This window comes from Phyllobates terribilis, unplaced genomic scaffold, assembly GCF_046119375.1.
Source record: "Phyllobates terribilis strain yellow unplaced genomic scaffold, ASM4611937v1 Scaffold_8__6_contigs__length_399053987, whole genome shotgun sequence".
In the NCBI taxonomy this organism is placed as follows: Eukaryota; Metazoa; Chordata; class Amphibia; order Anura; family Dendrobatidae; genus Phyllobates; species Phyllobates terribilis.
In genome coordinates this window covers 156,827,608-156,845,724 of record NW_027362768.1, presented here as the reverse complement: position 1 = coordinate 156,845,724, position 18,117 = coordinate 156,827,608, and the positions used below count along the sequence as shown (strand labels likewise).

The following is an 18,117-nucleotide window of genomic DNA, read 5'->3' as shown; positions in this document are numbered from 1 at the left end:
CAGTAACGTCCCCCTTTGTGCCCCTGTACAGCAGTAACAACCCCCTTTGTGCCCCTGTACAGCAGTAACATCCCCCTTTGTGCCCCTGTACAGCAGTGACATCCCCCTTTGTGCCCCAATACACCAGTAACGTCCCCCTTTGTGCCCCTGTACAGCAGTAACGTCCCCCTTTGTGTCCCTGTACAGCAGTGACGTCAGCCTTTGTGCCCCTGTACAGCAGTGACGTCCCCCTTTGTGCCCCTGTACAGCAGTGACATTCCCCTTTGTGCCCCAATACACCAGTAACGTCCCCCTTTGTGCCCCTGTACAGCAGTAACGTCCCCCTTTGTGCCCCTGTACAGCAGTAACAACCCCCTTTGTGCCCCTGTACAGCAGTAACATCCCCCTTTGTGCCCCTGTACAGCAGTGACATCCCCCTTTGTGCCCCAATACACCAGTAACGTCCCCCTTTGTGCCCCTGTACAGCAGTAACGTCCCCCTTTGTGCTCCTGTACAGCAGTAATGTCCCCCTTTATGCCCCTGTACAGCAGCAACGTCCCCCTTTGTGCCCCTGTACAGCAGTGATGGCCCCCTTTGTGCCCCTGTACAGCAGTAACGTCCCTCTTTGTGCTCCTGTACAGCAGTAACGTCCCTCTTTGTGCTCCTGTACAGCAGTAACGTCCCCCTTTGTGCCCCTGTACAGCAGTAACGTCCCATTTTGTGCCCCTGTACAGCAGTGACGGCCCCCTTTGTGCTCCTGTACAGCAGTAAAGTACCCCTTTATGCCCCTGTACAGCAGTGACGTCCGCCTTTGTGCCCCTGTACAGCAGTGACATTCCCCTTTGTGCCCCAATACACCAGTAACGTCCCCCTTTGTGCCCCTGTACAGCAGTAACGTCCCCCTTTGTGCCCCTGTACAGCAGTAACATCCCCCTTTGTGCCCCTGTACAGCAGTAACATCCCCCTTTGTGCCCCTGTACAGCAGTAACGGCCCCTTTGTGCCCCTGTACAGCAGTGACGTCCCCCTTTGTGCCCCTGTACAGCAGTGACGTCCCCCTTTGTGCCCCTGTACATAAGTAACGTCCACCTTTGTGCCCCTATACAGCAGTGACTTTCCCCTTTGTGCCCCAATACATCAGTAACGTCCCCCTTTGTGCCCCTGTACATAAGTGACATCCCCCTTTGTGCCCCTATACAGCAGTGACTTTCCCCTTTGTGCCCCAATACATCAGTAACGTCCCCCTTTGTGCCCCTGTACAGCAGTAACGTCCCCCTTTGTGCCCCTGTACAGCAGTAACGTCCCCCTTTGTGCCCCTGTACAGCAGTAACGTCCCCCTTTGTGCCCCTGTACAGCAGTAACGTCCCCCTTTGTGCCCCTGTACAGCAGTAACGGCCCCTTTGTGCCCCTGTACAGCACTAAAGTCCCTCTTTGTGCCCCTGTACAGCAGTGACGGCCCCCTTTGTGCCCCTGTACAGCAGTAACGTCCCCCTTTGTGCCCCTGTACAGCAGTAACGGCCCCCTTTGTGCCCCTATACAGCAGTGACTTTCCCCTTTGTGCCCCAATACATCAGTAACGTCCCCCTTTGTGCCCCTGTACAGCAGTAACGTCCCCCTTTGTGCCCCTGTACAGCAGTAACGTCCCCCTTTGTGCCCCTGTACAGCAGTAACATCCCCCTTTGTGCTCTTGTACAGCAGTAACGTCCCCCTTTGTGCCCCTGTACAGCAGTAACGGCCCCGTTGTGCCCCTGTACAGCAGTAACGTCCCCCTTTGTGCCCCTGTACAGCAGTAACATCCCCCTTTGTGCTCTTGTACAGCAGTAACGTCCCCCTTTGTGCTCCTGTACAGCAGTAACGTCCCCCTTTGTGCCACTGTACAGCAGTAACGTCCCCCTTTGTGCCCCTGTACAGCAGTGACGGCCCCCTTTGTGCTCCTGTACAGCAGTAAAGTACCCCTTTATAGCAGTGACATTCCCCTTTGTGCCCCAATACACCAGTAACGTCCCCCTTTGTGCTCATGTACAGCAGTAACGTCCCCCTTTATGCCCCTGTACAGCAGTGACATTCCCCTTTGTGCCCCAATACACCAGTAACGTCCCCCTTTGTGCTCCTGTACAGCAGTGACATTCCCCTTTGTGCCCCAATACACCAGTAACGTCCACCTTTTTGCTCCTGTACAGCAGTAATGTCCCCCTTTGTGCCCCTGTACAGCAGTGACATTCCCCTTTGTGCTCCAATACACCAGTAACGTCCCCCTTTGTGCTCCTGTACAGCAGTAATGTCCCCCTTTGTGCCCTTGAACAGCAGTAACGTCCCCCTTTGTGCCCCTGTACAGCAGTGACGTCCCCCTTTGTGCCCCTGTACAGCAGTAACGACCCCCTTTGTGCCACCGTACAGCAGTGATGTCCCCCTTTGTGCCCCTGTACAGCAGTGATGGCCCCTTTGTGCGCCTTTACAGCAGTAACGTTCTCCTTTATGCCCCCTGTACAGCAGTGATGTCCCCCTTTGTTCCCCTGTACAGCAGTGACATTCCCCTTTGTGCCCCAATACACCAGTAACGTCCCCCTTTGTGCTCCTGTACAGCAGTGATGTCCCCCTTTGTGCCCCTGTACAGCAGTGATGTCCCCCTTTGTGCCCCAATACACCAGTAACGTCCCCCTTTGTGCTCCTGTACAGCAGTAAGGTCCCCTTTGTGCCCCTGTACAGCAGTAACATCCCCCTTTGTGCTCTTGTACAGCAGTAACGTCCCCCTTTGTGCTCTTGTACAGCAGTAACATCCCCCTTTGTGCTCTTGTACAGCAGTAACGTCCCCCTTTGTGCCCCTGTACAGCAGTAACGTCCCACTTTGTGCCCCTGTACAGCAGTAACGGCCCCCTTTGTGCCCCTATACAGCAGTGACTTTCCCCTTTGTGCCCCAATACATCAGTAACGTCCCCCTTTGTGCCCCTGTACAGCAGTAACGTCCCCCTTTGTGCCCCTGTACAGCAGTAACGTCCCCCTTTGTGCTCCTGTACAGCAGTAACATCCCCCTTTGTGCTCCTGTTCAGCAATAACGTCCCCCTTTGTGCCCCTGTACAGCAGTAACGTCCCCCTTTGTGCCCCTGTACAGCAGTAACGGCCCCTTTGTGCCCCTGTACAGCAGTAAAGTCCCCCTTTGTGCCCCTGTACAGCAGTGACGTCCCCCTTTGTGCCCCTGTACATAAGTAACGTCCCCCTTTGTGCCCCTATACAGCAGTGACTTTCCCCTTTGTGCCCCAATACATCAGTAACGTTCCCCTTTGTGCCCCTGTACAGCAGTAACGTCCCCCTTTGTGCCCCTGTACAGCAGTAACGGCCCCTTTGTGCCCCTGTACAGCAGTAAAGTCCCCCTTTGTGCCCCTGTACAGCAGTGACGTCCCCCTTTGTGCCCCTGTACATAAGTAACGTCCCCCTTTGTGCCCCTATACAGCAGTGACTTTCCCCTTTGTGCCCCAATACATCAGTAACGTCCCCCTTTGTGCCCCTGTACATAAGTAACGTCCCCCTTTGTGCCCCTATACAGCAGTGACTTTCCCCTTTGTGCCCCAATACATCAGTAACGTCCCCCTTTGTGCCCCTGTACAGCAGTAACGTCCCCCTTTGTGCCCCTGTACAGCAGTAACGTCCCCCTTTGTGCCCCTGTACAGCAGTAACGTCCCCCTTTGTGCTCCTGGACAGCAGTAACATCCCCCTTTGTGCTCCTGTTCAGCAATAACGTCCCCCTTTGTGCCCCTGTACAGCAGTAACGGCCCCTTTGTGCCCCTGTACAGCAGTAAAGTCCCCCTTTGTGCCCCTGTACAGCAGTGACGTCCCCCTTTGTGCCCCTGTACATAAGTAACGTCCCCCTTTGTGCTCCTGGACAGCAGTAACATCCCCCTTTGTGCTCCTGTTCAGCAATAACGTCCCCCTTTGTGCCCCTGTACAGCAGTATCGTCTCCCTTTGTGCCCCTTGTACAGCAGTAACGGCCCCTTTGTGCCCCTGTACAGCACTAAAGTCCCCCTTTGTGCCCCTGTACAGCAGTGACGGCCCCCTTTGTGCCCCTGTACAGCAGTAACGTCCCCCTTTGTGCCCCTGTACAGCAGTAACGGCCCCCTTTGTGCCCCTATACAGCAGTGACTTTCCCCTTTGTGCCCCAATACATCAGTAACGTCCCCCTTTGTGCCCCTGCACAGCAGTAACGTCCCCCTTTGTGCCCCTGCACAGCAGTAACGTCCCCCTTTGTGCCCCTGTACAGCAGTAACATCCCCCTTTGTGCTCTTGTACAGCAGTAACGTCCCCCTTTGTGCCCCTGTACAGCAGTAACGGCCCCTTTGTGCCCCTGTACAGCAGTAACGTCCCCCTTTGTGCCCCTGTACAGCAGTGACGTCCCCCTTTGTGCCCCTGTACAGCAGTAACGTCCCCCTTTGTGCCCCTGTACAGCAGTAACGTCCCCCTTTGTGCTCCTGTACAGCAGTAACATCCCCCTTTGTGCTCCTGTTCAGCAATAACGTCCCCCTTTGTGCCCCTGTACAGCAGTAACGTCCCCCTTTGTGCCCCTGTACAGCAGTAACGGCCCCTTTGTGCCCCTGTACAGCAGTAAAGTCCCCCTTTGTGCCCCTGTACAGCAGTGACGTCCCCCTTTGTGCCCCTGTACATAAGTAACGTCCCCCTTTGTGCCCCTATACAGCAGTGACTTTCCCCTTTGTGCCCCAATACATCAGTAACGTTCCCCTTTGTGCCCCTGTACAGCAGTAACGTCCCCCTTTGTGCCCCTGTACAGCAGTAACGGCCCCTTTGTGCCCCTGTACAGCAGTAAAGTCCCCCTTTGTGCCCCTGTACAGCAGTGACGTCCCCCTTTGTGCCCCTGTACATAAGTAACGTTCCCCTTTGTGCCCCTGTACAGCAGTAACGTCCCCCTTTGTGCCCCTGTACAGCAGTAACGGCCCCTTTGTGCCCCTGTACAGCAGTAAAGTCCCCCTTTGTGCCCCTGTACAGCAGTGACGTCCCCCTTTGTGCCCCTGTACAGCAGTGACTTTCCCCTTTGTGCCCCAATACATCAGTAACGTCCCCCTTTGTGCCCCTGTACATAAGTAACGTCCCCCTTTGTGCCCCTATACAGCAGTGACTTTCCCCTTTGTGCCCCAATACATCAGTAACGTCCCCCTTTGTGCCCCTGTACAGCAGTAACGTCCCCCTTTGTGCCCCTGTACAGCAGTAACGTCCCCCTTTGTGCACCTGTACAGCAGTAACGTCCCCCTTTGTGCCCCTGTACAGCAGTAACGTCCCCCTTTGTGCCCCTGTACAGCAGTAACGGCCCCTTTGTGCCCCTGTACAGCAGTAAAGTCCCCCTTTGTGCCCCTGTACAGCAGTGACGTCCCCCTTTGTGCCCCTGTACATAAGTAACGTCCCCCTTTGTGCTCCTGTTCAGCAATAACGTCCCCCTTTGTGCCCCTGTACAGCAGTAACGTCCCCCTTTGTGCCCCTGTACAGCAGTAACGGCCCCTTTGTGCCCCTGTACAGCAGTAAAGTCCCCCTTTGTGCCCCTGTACAGCAGTGACGTCCCCCTTTGTGCCCCTGTACATAAGTAACGTCCCCCTTTGTGCTCCTGTTCAGCAATAACGTCCCCCTTTGTGCCCCTGTACAGCAGTAACGTCCCCCTTTGTGCCCCTGTACAGCAGTAACGGCCCCTTTGTGCCCCTGTACAGCAGTAAAGTCCCCCTTTGTGCCCCTGTACAGCAGTGACGTCCCCCTTTGTGCCCCTGTACATAAGTAACGTCCCCCTTTGTGCTCCTGGACAGCAGTAACGTCCCCCTTTGTGCTCCTGTTCAGCAATAACGTCCCCCTTTGTGCCCCTGTACAGCAGTATCGTCTCCCTTTGTGCCCCTGTACAGCAGTAACGGCCCCTTTGTGCCCCTGTACAGCACTAAAGTCCCCCTTTGTGCCCCTGTACAGCAGTGACGGCCCCCTTTGTGCCCCTGTACAGCAGTAACGTCCCACTTTGTGCCCCTGTACAGCAGTAACGGCCCCCTTTGTGCCCCTATACAGCAGTGACTTTCCCCTTTGTGCCCCAATACATCAGTAACGTCCCCCTTTGTGCCCCTGTACAGCAGTAACGTCCCCCTTTGTGCCCCTGTACAGCAGTAACGTCCCCCTTTGTGCCCCTGTACAGCAGTAACATCCCCCTTTGTGCTCTTGTACAGCAGTAACGTCCCCCTTTGTGCTCTTGTACAGCAGTAACGTCCCCCTTTGTGCCCCTGTACAGCAGTAACGGCCCCTTTGTGCCCCTGTACAGCAGTAACGTTCCCCTTTGTGCCCCTGCACAGCAGTAACGTCCCCCTTTGTGCCCCTGTACAGCAGTAACATCCCCCTTTGTGCTCTTGTACAGCAGTAACGTCCCCCTTTGTGCTCTTGTACAGCAGTAACATCCCCCTTTGTGCTCTTGTACAGCAGTAACGTCCCCCTTTGTGCCCCTGTACAGCAGTAACGTCCCACTTTGTGCCCCTGTACAGCAGTAACGGCCCCCTTTGTGCCCCTATACAGCAGTGACTTTCCCCTTTGTGCCCCAATACATCAGTAACGTCCCCCTTTGTGCCCCTGTACAGCAGTAACGTCCCCCTTTGTGCCCCTGTACAGCAGTAACGTCCCCCTTTGTGCCCCTGTACAGCAGTAACATCCCCCTTTGTGCTCTTGTACAGCAGTAACGTCCCCCTTTGTGCCCCTGTACAGCAGTAACGGCCCCTTTGTGCCCCTGTACAGCAGTAACGTCCCCCTTTGTGCCCCTGTACAGCAGTAACGTCCCCCTTTGTGCCCCTGTACAGCAGTAACATCCCCCTTTGTGCTCTTGTACAGCAGTAACATCCCCCTTTGTGCTCTTGTACAGCAGTAACGTCCCCCTTTGTGCCCCTGTACAGCAGTAACGGCCCCTTTGTGCCCCTGTACAGCAGTAACGTTCCCCTTTGTGCCCCTGCACAGCAGTAACGTCCCCCTTTGTGCCTCTGTACAGCAGTAATGTCCCCCTTTGTGCTCCTGTACTGCAGTGACGTCCCCCTTTGTGCCCTTATAGCAATGTAATTAATCGTATCCCCAGATGCAGCTAAAAATAACATAGGACCCTGGGCTGGTCATAGTTGGACCTTTTAGACCATGATTGTTACACCCCTGTGGTCATGTATATGGGATCGGGAGAGATCGCGGTTGGCCGTCTGATATATATAGTCACCGTTGTCCTCACACTGGTGATGCCGTATACACAGCAGACGTCATCCATTTCCTCCAATGAGAAGAACCATTGTATAAGTAATGTAAAGTGAAGACGACGAGTCGCTCATTTTTATGAACGGTAATGAGCAGAATCTAATCTGCGGCTCTTACAAGAGGAAAGCTTGTTTGTCCATTCATCAAATTAGGTCTAATGAAGTGATCCGGGGATGGAGAGGTAGAAATTATCTTACTTGTAATGGCTTGATTGGATCCTCATGTTCTTGCAGCACTTTGCACGTAATCTCATCGTTACATTACATCAGAGTCCCTTGTCCTGAAGAAGGTCGATGTAACAATTCAATTACAGGCCGTAAAATAAGACATTTTTGCCGTGCTGGCGACTGGCGGGAAGTAGAACGAGTCGGTAGCATTAGCCCATCTTACCCAATGGCTACAAACACCAGTAGGTCCATCACTCTGCTACCGGGAAGGACATTAAGGGGTCTCATGCGTCAAAACAAACCGTTCAATTGACCCCCAATCATTACACCACCGCCAGCATGAACCGCTGACAGGACGGGTCCATGGAGTCTACGCCAAATGCTGACGGCTGCGCCATGTCACGATTTATCATACCGAGTTATGTTCTTCCAATCTGCCGCTGTCCAGTTTGACCTCCAGTTTATTCTGTTCTTACTGGACAGCAGTGATGGGTCACTCGGGTCGATCCAGTTCCTGTGAACAATGGCGGCCGGCGCCCCAGCGAGGAGCACTGGCAGTTCCTGAATGGCGCTCACTGGGTGTGAAATAATGTTGGCGTTTAGCTGCCGATACGACTGAAACGTCAGATTTTGACCGAATTGGTCTGAGGTGATTTTACCATAAATATGTGATCTAAACCGCCAAAAAGAGTCGGCGTGCGCGTGCCCATCACTTCTGGACTGGAACTGAGCCAATTTGGGCTTCTGATCTCGTAGTCCATCCACTTGAAGGTTTGACTTACTAGGTCTGTTTAGGAATGTTCCTACGCACATGCGTTGATCACAAGAAATCCGATCATTCCTTACCAAGACGGCCATTTTGAACCTGCCACCATATTTTTACATATGGAAGGAGTGGTATACTTTTTTTTCCCCCTACCCCAATAAAAAATACATTTTTTTATAGATATTTGATGAGTCAGTTATGGATGTATCCACATTATAACCATTCTCTATGCAGTTTTAAAAAAATTCCTGTCAGGTTTTGTCAAGAACTTTTCCCGCCCCAAAAAATCCAGGTTGCTTTCCAGGTTGTTGGGCAGATTAGCGTTGGGGTAGTAACGAGCAATGATTGGGTGAGCTGCTTGGCCTATGATGTTGCGGCTGCTGTGGGTGAACCTTGCATTTGCCCAGTAACAGGTACGTCATTGGTCGATACTGTCCCACCTGAAACGATATAAAAGCAGGGACTATAGGCCGTCAGCTGCTGTACGGAGACCTGTGGACTGGGACTGCTCACATATTTATTTTTTTGCTCTTCGTTTGTCGTGGCTTCTTTAATAGAAGAAAAGGCAAGTAGCTGGCTAGTGTGAGTGGACGGCTGTTAAAAGTCGACGACAACAGCAGCTTTTATAGATGTACCACTACTTACACAAGTAAAAACATGCTGACAATTCAGTTTAAGGCCACATTCACACAATCAGTATTTGGTCAGTATTTTACATCAGTATTTGTAAGCCAAAACCAGAAGTGGTGACGTGTTTCTATTATACTTTTCCTCTGATTGTTCCACTACTGGTTTCAGCTTATAAATACTGATGCAAAATACTGACCAAATACTGAATGTGTGAACGTGGCCTAATGACCAGATTCAGGTGCTTTTTTTCAAACCACTATGTTTGTCTAGCTCCACAATATTGTGTAGGGCTCAGAGTACAGTATTGTAGGGCGCAGGATTGTAATTAGCACAAGAGCTACGCAATGAACAGCCGGAATTATACCGTCACTGGCCGAGAAGATGGAAGGAGCCACCGGGCGGGCGGTTATGTGCATTAGCTCTAAAGGAACTAATTACTGCCACCTGGAGGACAGATAGAACATTGCAGTTCTATGTGAAAAGTTCCAGCATCTTTAAAATTAGGTTTTGGAGGAGCTTTTCTTGGCGTATACTTTAACGTTACCATAAGCCCCCATTTACCAGATAGAGGTCTAAAGTATATTCCATTCCCTCTGCTTCATATGTATCTGCATTTCATTTAACTGTAAACCTGCTCTTTTATATACATCACACTTTTATTTTGGGTCCCCATAGTGGACCGATGCCTAGGAATGTATCCAGACGGGGCCACTGTCGAGCGTATACACCTGCGAGTGGCCACAAATGCAGTCTGCACTGAGTCTTATATAAGCTGCCATCTAGATGGACGGTGAGGTGGTGCAGTACCGAAATGCGTCCTGAACCTGCCGGTGCCCGCACTTAGACCCCCGCTGCCAGGAAGAGATTAACTTTATTTCCCCCGGCAGTGTCCGGCGTCCTGTACGGGGGCGACACCGACGCAGGTTCAGTCACCGCTCGGTGTATAGAGAGCGGCGTCTGTAACTGCACCCCCCCCCCCCGGCACTGACTGACAGCAGCTCAGCATTAGGGCCTACATTCAGTCAGTGCTGGGCCAAGGTTACAGGCGCCACTCTCTATACACCGAGCAGTGACTGAACCTGCGTTGGTGCCACCTTTTTAACTCTGCGCCGCACACTGCTGAGAATAATTTCCTCCTGGCAGAGGGGCTCTAAGTGCCAGTGAAGAATGCCATAACCTTGCTGAGTAACCCCACATCTGCAGTTTGATAGCGGTTTTTTCACATGACAGGTTCCCTTTAAAGGGGTTTTCTATTTCAAAAAACCCATGTTCCACTTTGTTATAAAAACCAAACAAACTGCACCTTACTCCCTTCTCCTCTAGTCCAGCGCTGAGTTTCAGCAGCTGCTTTGTGTCTGATATTGTCTGCAGTGCAACACAACACAACTAGTACTATCAACTTGGCCAGAACCGCCGAGCTCACTGGCTGCAGAGAAGTCGATTTGACGTCAGCACTGCAAACAACAGGAACAGCAGCGGAGACTCAGTTCTGGACCAGGGGAGGGGGAGTAAAGAAGTTTTTTAAAAAGAATAACTGCAGCCAGAGGGCGAGTTTACCAAACTTGGAAAACCCCTTAAGAAGTTGTTCACCCTTGGAGTACAAGTCTGCAGTCACTCTATATGATTGCAGACTTGTGATTCTCCGGTGCCAGGAACAGGAGGTAATGTGACAGCAAGTATGCGATTTGTATACTTCTGGCCACATTCTGACTAGTCGTGTCTGGCCTCGCTCAGTACGCTAATGTAGCACCCTGAGGACTCGGCTGCTACAGGGGTATTACACCTCAAGCCAGAGGTGTGGTATTCCACTCCCGGGTAAGGATGGAGTGTGGAACTGAGCTAGTAGGCTGCATGCACTACATACATCCCATTTCCGGGGGACAGATCTACGGTACTCCCACCAGTTTATGTGCAGGTACGACAGCGTCTGTCCCTGGCTGGAGTGGGAGGGGGGTGGAACATCCCAGTAGTGTAGGGGCAGATAGGGGGAGTAGTCTGGGTAAAGATAGGAGCTCATTGGGTGCTGGTCACCTGAGCTCACACATAGAGGGAGTATATAAGGTGGGCACCATCTTAGATCAGGGTTCAGTTCAGGCAGAGGAGAAGAGCAGAGGAGCTCAGCCAGAAGGGCTGACAGGGAGCTGTGGCTCCGGCTGGGCCCAGCTCCAGAGCAAGGCCTGCTGAGAGAGAGAGAGAGAGGAGTCAGAAGGACCCAGAGAGGAAACAAGAAGGAACCCCAAGATCCCAGAATAAGGACAGAAGGGTGAAGGGTTGGCGCACAAGGGTACCGGAACCCAAACTGGCAGAGGCCAAAACGAACCTTAACCAGGAACCGGAGGTTGTGGGCAGGATCTGCCACGACCCTCACCAAATCCACTAGAAAGGCACACCGAGCATAGGGTCAGGGAGCCTAGAGGAGGCTTGACCACCAAGAGACCCGAGGGAGCCGGCCAAAAGTGGATCCCTGGTGGGAACGGCCAGAGGAAGGGAGAGTCAGAAAGGAGCTCAGGACCACGCTCCAGAATTGCCTGGGGGTTGGCCGAGTCCAGGACCTGGTGGACGCAGCACGGCTCGGGTGGTCACTCAAGGCCAGAGTGACCAAAAGAACACCAGTAAGTAAAAGCCCTGAACTGCATCTCCTGACTCTGAGTCTTCCCTTCTGCATCTTCACAACCCCCATCATCTACGCCTTCTGCCCTGAGGCCATACCCCTCCCGTTGGGGGTTATACCATCACTGCTGCACATATACCACCGGCCTCAGTGGACTGCTCTGCAGTGGCGGCTTCAAAGCCGCACTCAACGGGTGGCGTAGTCGACAATCAAGTTAACATCTGTTGCCATAGACTGCCACTTAGTTTGACACCCTGGGCACGGACCGGGTCGCCGCCACAAGGACTACTACCCCCATCGAGATCCGGCTCCGGGTATCCCCTACAGCACTGGCCCAGGGGGCGCGTCACTAACATTGAGCGAGGCTGTGCACATCTAGCCAACATATGATCGCAAATCACATACTAGCGTTCACGCGTCCGTCAGCACTGGAGAATCCGCACAATGTGTACTATGATGAGTCACAAAGTGACTGCAGACTTGTACCGCAAGGCCAGACAACCCTTTTAAATTTCCACAAAAATATCATCCAGTTAGTCCCACCTAGTGGTGGCTGCAGAAAACTATCTCCATTAAAATTAGTACGTCAACCCCCCCAAAAAAAGAGACTAGTAGTGTTTAAAGGCAAACAAGGTTGTTGTTGTTTTTTTAATTTATACCCCCCACTACACTCCCTATTAAAGGGATTAAATGGCTAATAAAGTGCTGTCATTACAGAAGTGTGGCCGTCATTACAGAAGTGTGGCTGTCAAGCACAGCTACCTTTCCCCTCACAGGTAATTGGGTGGAGTTGGGTATATGTACCGTACATCGAAATTCTGTAAATATATGACCCCTATTGTGTCTGGAATAAAACACATAGCGTAAGCTCGGGAAAGGCTGTAAGCAGATGAATTTTAACCTAAAGATTTTTTAAAATGATATATAAAATAAATTCTAAAAGAAAATGGAAAAAAAAAAAAAGAGAAGACGCCCAATCTATGAAATGTAGATTTAATTGCAGTCCTATTTACACATTGCTTCCTAGATTTCTGCGGAAATCTTACAATAACTTACTGTGAAGTGCATCCTTTATAAAAGGTTTCTACACAATGCAGACAAGTGGCAGAACCAAACTGCATTATTATCACTGGTCCAGAAAGTAAAAACATGAATGTATCGCTGGGCAGCAGCAGCGATGGACCCTACGGCCCATTACATTCACCAAGACTAGCACCTAATACCAAACCCCAAGTCCTAAGTACCGCAGCCGAGACATTGTGCTGAACACGAGCAAATACTGACACGTGGAAGATCTACACCGACGGTCTCCAGCCTGTGGCAAGGCAGCAGCTCCAAGAAGGTTAGAGCATGCTGGGAGTTGTAGTCTGGCCACAGGCAGGAGAGCACTGGTCTATACACTCAGCTATGGAGGTCATCTGGCGGAAGGATGTCAGGGGAGCTCCCTTCTTCAGGCCGCCTTTAGATCCCGGCGCTCTGGTCCGTACCATAAGGGTCACACCTTGCGTTTCTTAGCAGAAGACGGCTCATCCTGCTCATCACCTGGAATGAGATAGTCACATTACACACATATATAATAGCCCCAGCTACAGGGGAATGTTATCTGCCATCCATAGGCTATGTTCACACATCATGATTTTTTCAGCGTTTTTTGCTGCAGGTTTTTGTGCATATTCTCAGTTGCCTTTTGCAGTACCAGCAAAGTCTATGAGAAACCAGAATTCTTTGTTCACAAAATGGTTTTTTTTTTTGGTTCCGTATTTTGTGCCTTGCATGGTTTTATGGAAAATAGAGCATGTCACTTCTTTCAGCGTTTTTTCACTCATAGGAAGTAACAGGTGGTGAAAAAAACGCTGAAAAAAATGTACCAAAATTTACATCAGAATTTTCGATGGCAAAATAGAATGGGGTTCTTTTTTTCACAGAACTTTACGTACATGTATAGAGACAGAAGGACAGTGAAAAAAAAAACGCTGAAAAACACAAAAAAAAAGCACCAAAACTGCAAGAAAAAACCTGAACAAAATGCCCCTGAAGATAAAGTTTTGCTGCAGATTTGTGAGGCAAAAAACCCATGATGTGTGAACATAGCCATAGAGTAAGAGAACTTACTGATCTCCGGGGACAGACCGTTCAGGCACCTGAGAATGGGGCCCTGCAGATTCTCATTCATTCCCAGTGGTCGGACCCCCAGTGATCAGTAAGTTATCCCCTACTCTATGGATGGGAGATAAAACAATTGTCTAAAACCCCCTTCCCTCCGCAATCAATTTTCATTTTTACGCTTTTACTTTTTTCCAGCTTTCCCTCCACATAGCTGCTCGAGGGCTTGTTTTTTTTTGTCAGACGAGTTGTATTTTTGAATGACACCGTTCATTTTAAACATATTTATACTGAAAAACTGGAAGAAAAATTACAATTGCAGTAAAAAAATGAAAATAAATAAAAAAAATAATGCAATTCCGCTGTGTTTTTGCAGTGTTCATTGTGCAGTAAAAAATGACCTGGTAACATAATTTTCCAGGCCAGAACGACTATGGAGATACCAAACTTACATTATTATTATTTTTATTTAATTTGGTGAAAAGTTTTTGAGACATTTGTAAAAAAAACCTTTATTTTTCCATTGATGGAGAGGAGCGAGTGCTCGTTTTCTTTTACGGTGACATTTAATTGATACCAAACTGTGGTACGTACAAGATACTGATTGGATTTTTAGGGAGGTGTAGTGACCCAAAGAACTGCAGTTCTGGGGTATTTATTTTTCTTCTTATTATGGTGTTTATTGTACGGGTTTTATTAATTTTAGACTTTGATAGATTGGACTGTAATAGATAAGACAATATCAAATGTTTTTGTTTTTTTAAATGGGGAGAAAGGGGCGATTGAGTTTTTTTTTATTGTTTTATTTTCAAAACTTTTGACAATTTATTTTTCTAGCGCTCTTTTAAAAACAAGTGATGATACGGTGACAGGTTCAATCCTGCATAAGGCTGTGTGCCCACGTAGAGTTTTTCAAGCGTATATGCTTCGGAATTTCCGCAGCGTAAACGCTTGAAAAACGCATGTATATCCGCACCCCATGGTCCCCAATGGCATTCCGCAATGTCAATGCCCATGCTGCGGATTTTTCCGCAGCGTATATGCTGCAGTCAAAAATCCGCAGCATGTTCATTAATTTTGCGGAAGCGCAGCGGAATCAATGTGCGGATGGTACCCAAGTCTGGATGAGAGGAGACTCTCATCCAGACCTGGGTACCAAAGAACCTGTAAAAAAAAGAATAAAATAAAGTTTATACTTATCTTCTGATGTTTTCCCTCCGTCCCGCTGTTGTCTGAAGGACCTGCCACGTCATTGAGTCATGTGACCCACCACATGACTCAATGACGTCATCGCAGGTCCTGCACACAACAGCGTGAGCCGCTCAAGCCTCCGGACGGGGCAGAGAATGCATCAGAAGGTGAGTATAAAGTTTATTTTTTTATTTTTTACCATTCTGAACAAGTTGTCAAGCACTTTTCCAAGTGATGCTTGGAGAAGTGCTTGATAACCCGCATGCGGAAATGCATGCAAAGACGCCTCACAAACGCTTCTACCTGGCGGGAAAACCGCATGTAATATCCGCATGCGATTTTCCCGCCAGGGAGAAGCGTAAAAAATATGCTTCAGGTCCGCAACGTGGGCACATAGCCTTACTACTGTATGGAGCTTAGCCACTGACCGGGAGGACGGAGATGGCAACCAGAGCAGCATTCATCAGCCCCCACCTGCCCCATTACTACCCATCAGAACCCATGATTGGGTCGTGGGGGCCACTGGGATCCGGTCAGTATGCGGCACCAGCAGGATTCAAATGGTTAAACACCCCGTATGATCCTCACCAGACACCGCCGCTGCCTCAGCTTCTTCATCCGGCAGGAACTTGGCCTTGCTCACTTGCTGGGGGGCGTCATCGCCGTTGTCCTGGTACATACTGGACCATTTTATCGCCATGTCGAGCTCTGGCGGAGGACCCTTCTTCTCCTCCACCTTGTAGGACTCGGGGGGCGGCACCGCATTGTTCTTCCACACTTTAAATTCTCGAGGCGGCTGTTCAAGAGCAAAACAGGAGCTGGGTTATAACCTGCGAGGAGCAAATAAGCGTCAGAGGGGCCGGGGGGCTCCTGTCTGCAGAGGTGCATCTGATCATATAGATTCGGGTCTCGGGCTCTTGTGCTGTTGAGGTCAGGTCCCTGCAGTCATACAGGTACCACCTGGGCACAAATATGGGATCTCCCCAACTATTTACTGTAAACAGAATTTGCTCCTCACAGCGCCCCCTGCCGTCCCTCGCACGCACTGTCTCTCCGCGGCGCCCCCTGCCGTCCCTCGCACGCACTGTCTCTCCGCGGCGCCCCCTGCCGTCCCTCGCACGCACTGTCTCTCCGCGGCGCCCCCTGCCGTCCCTCGCACGCACTGTCTCTCCGCGGCGCCCCCTGAAGTCCCTCGCACGCACTGTCTCTCCGCGGCGCCCCCTGCCGTCCCTCGCACGCACTGTCTCTCCGCGGCGCCCCCTGCCGTCCCTCGCACGCACTGTCTCTCCGCGGCGCCCCCTGCCGTCCCTCGCACGCACTGTCTCTCCGCGGCGCCCCCTGCCGTCCCTCGCACGCACTGTCTCTCCGCGGCGCCCCCTGCCGTCCCTCGCACGCACTGTCTCTCCGCGGCGCCCCCTGAAGTCCCTCGCACGCACTGTCTCTCCGCGGCGCCCCCTGCCGTCCCTCGCACGCACTGTCTCTCCGCGGCGCCCCCTGCCGTCCCTCGCACGCACTGTCTCTCCGCGGCGCCCCCTGAAGTCCCTCGCACGCACTGTCTCTCCGCGGCGCCGCCTGCCGTCCCTCGCACGCACTGTCTCTCCGCGGCGCCCCCTGAAGTCCCTCGCACGCACTGTCTCTCCGCGGCGCCCCCTGAAGTCCCTCGCACGCACTGTCTCTCCGCGGCGCCGCCTGCCGTCCCTCGCACGCACTGTCTCTCCGCGGCGCCCCCTGCCGTCACTCGCACACACTGTAGCCACAGCGCCCCCTGCCGCCTCCCTCGCTCGCTGATTACCTCCTCCGGAGGCCGCACCAGGCGCTTCTCCCAGTTGATGGCCGCGGTGCTGGGGGCGCTGAGGAAGGACGGGCGGGTGACGGTCTGGAACAGCTCGTCCGGGCCCGGCAGCTTCTTGGAGCAGAGCGGCCTCTTCACCGCCGTCCTCGCCTTCTCCGCCTCTGCTTCGTCCTCGCTGCTGTCTGAGCTGGAACTGCCATAAGCGGCGAAATAACTGAGAGGATCCTTCTCCTCCTCCGGAGCCGCCATCGTGCAACCTCTAATCCTGTCACTTCCGGGGGAGGACGGAGAGGTCCTGTGTGGCGGCAGATGGCAGCGGAGAGGAGAGGCACTGACCACAGATATTACATAGTATTGTCTACACAAGCCTGCCAGCTTAAGAGTGCCCCCATAATGGCGCTAACCAGAGAGTGCCCCCATAATGGCGCTAACCAGAGAGTGCCCCCATAATGGCACCAGCCAGAGAGTGCCCCCATAATGGTGCCAACCAGAGAGTGCCCCCATAATGGCGCCAGCCAGAGAGTGCCCCCATAATGATGCCAACCAGAGAGTGCCCCCATAATGATGCCAACCAGAGAGTGCCCCCATAATGGTGCCAACCAGAGAGTGCCCCCATAATGGTGCCAACCAGAGAGTGCCCCCATAATGATGCCAGTCAGAGAGTGCCCCCATAATGGTGCTAACCAGAGAGTGCCCCCATAATGGCGCCATCCAGAGAGTGCCCCCATAATGGTGCTAGCCAGAGAGTACCCCCATAATGGTGCTAACCAGAGAGTGCCCCGATAATGGCGCTAGCCAGAGAGTGCCCCCATAATGGTGCCAACCAGAGAGTGCCCCCATAATGCTGCTAATCAGAGAGTCTCCCCATAATGGTGGTAACGAGAGTGCTCCCATAATGAGCACTAGACCAATGCTTTGCACAGTGCTGCAGTGCCCAATACACAGTGCCAGGGAGAGAGTGGCCTTAGTGCCCTCATTCCTGCACATTATATACAGTAACTGGCAGAGTTCTGTGTCCCTCGCTGCGGTATATGTTGCCTCTATAGACATTATTACATAATTCAGACACTTCAGAGAGCAGCAGAAATCCTCGGCATCATACAGAAAAGTGGAAAACGTGATCCATGAAGCTATGGCAATGATCAAACCGCGGTGAGAACAGGATCCGCTGGATTCCTCTCATCTTATAAGTTAGGTTTAGCTAATTATGTTTTTTTCTACTCTGAATCGATCTATTATATCATTATATACTGTATGGAGGACTATGTGGGGCCCATTATACTGTATGGAGGACTATGTGGGGCCCATTATACTGTATGGAGGACTATGTGGGCCCATTATACTGTATGGAGGACTATGTGGGCCCATTATACTGTATGGAGGACTATGTGGGGCCCATTATACTGTATGGAGGACTATGTGGGGCCCATTATACTGTATGGAGGACTATGTGGGCCCATTATACTGTATGGAGGACTATGTGGGACCCATTATACTGTATGGAGGACTATGTGGGCCCATTATACTGTATGGAGGACTATGTGGGGCCCTTTATTCTGTGTGGAGGACCATGTGGTGCCCATTATACTGTATGGAGGGCTATGTGAGGCCCATTATACTGTATGGAG

At 51.8% G+C, this 18,117-nt stretch overlaps 1 protein-coding gene across 1 annotated transcript; it reads right to left on the bottom strand.

The window, feature by feature from the left end:
- Positions 1 to 12,380: 12,380 nt before the first annotated feature.
- Positions 12,381 to 16,789, bottom strand: CUNH1orf52 (chromosome unknown C1orf52 homolog). The gene is made up of 3 exons (XM_073643561.1): positions 16,490 to 16,789; positions 15,286 to 15,493; positions 12,381 to 12,945 (listed from the first exon to the last, which is right to left on the bottom strand). The coding sequence occupies exons 1-3, from the start codon at positions 16,736 to 16,738 to the stop codon at positions 12,899 to 12,901; spliced, it is 504 nt and encodes a 167-aa protein (XP_073499662.1). The 5' UTR covers positions 16,739 to 16,789; the 3' UTR covers positions 12,381 to 12,898.
- Between the last annotated feature and the right edge of the window lie 1,328 nt (positions 16,790 to 18,117).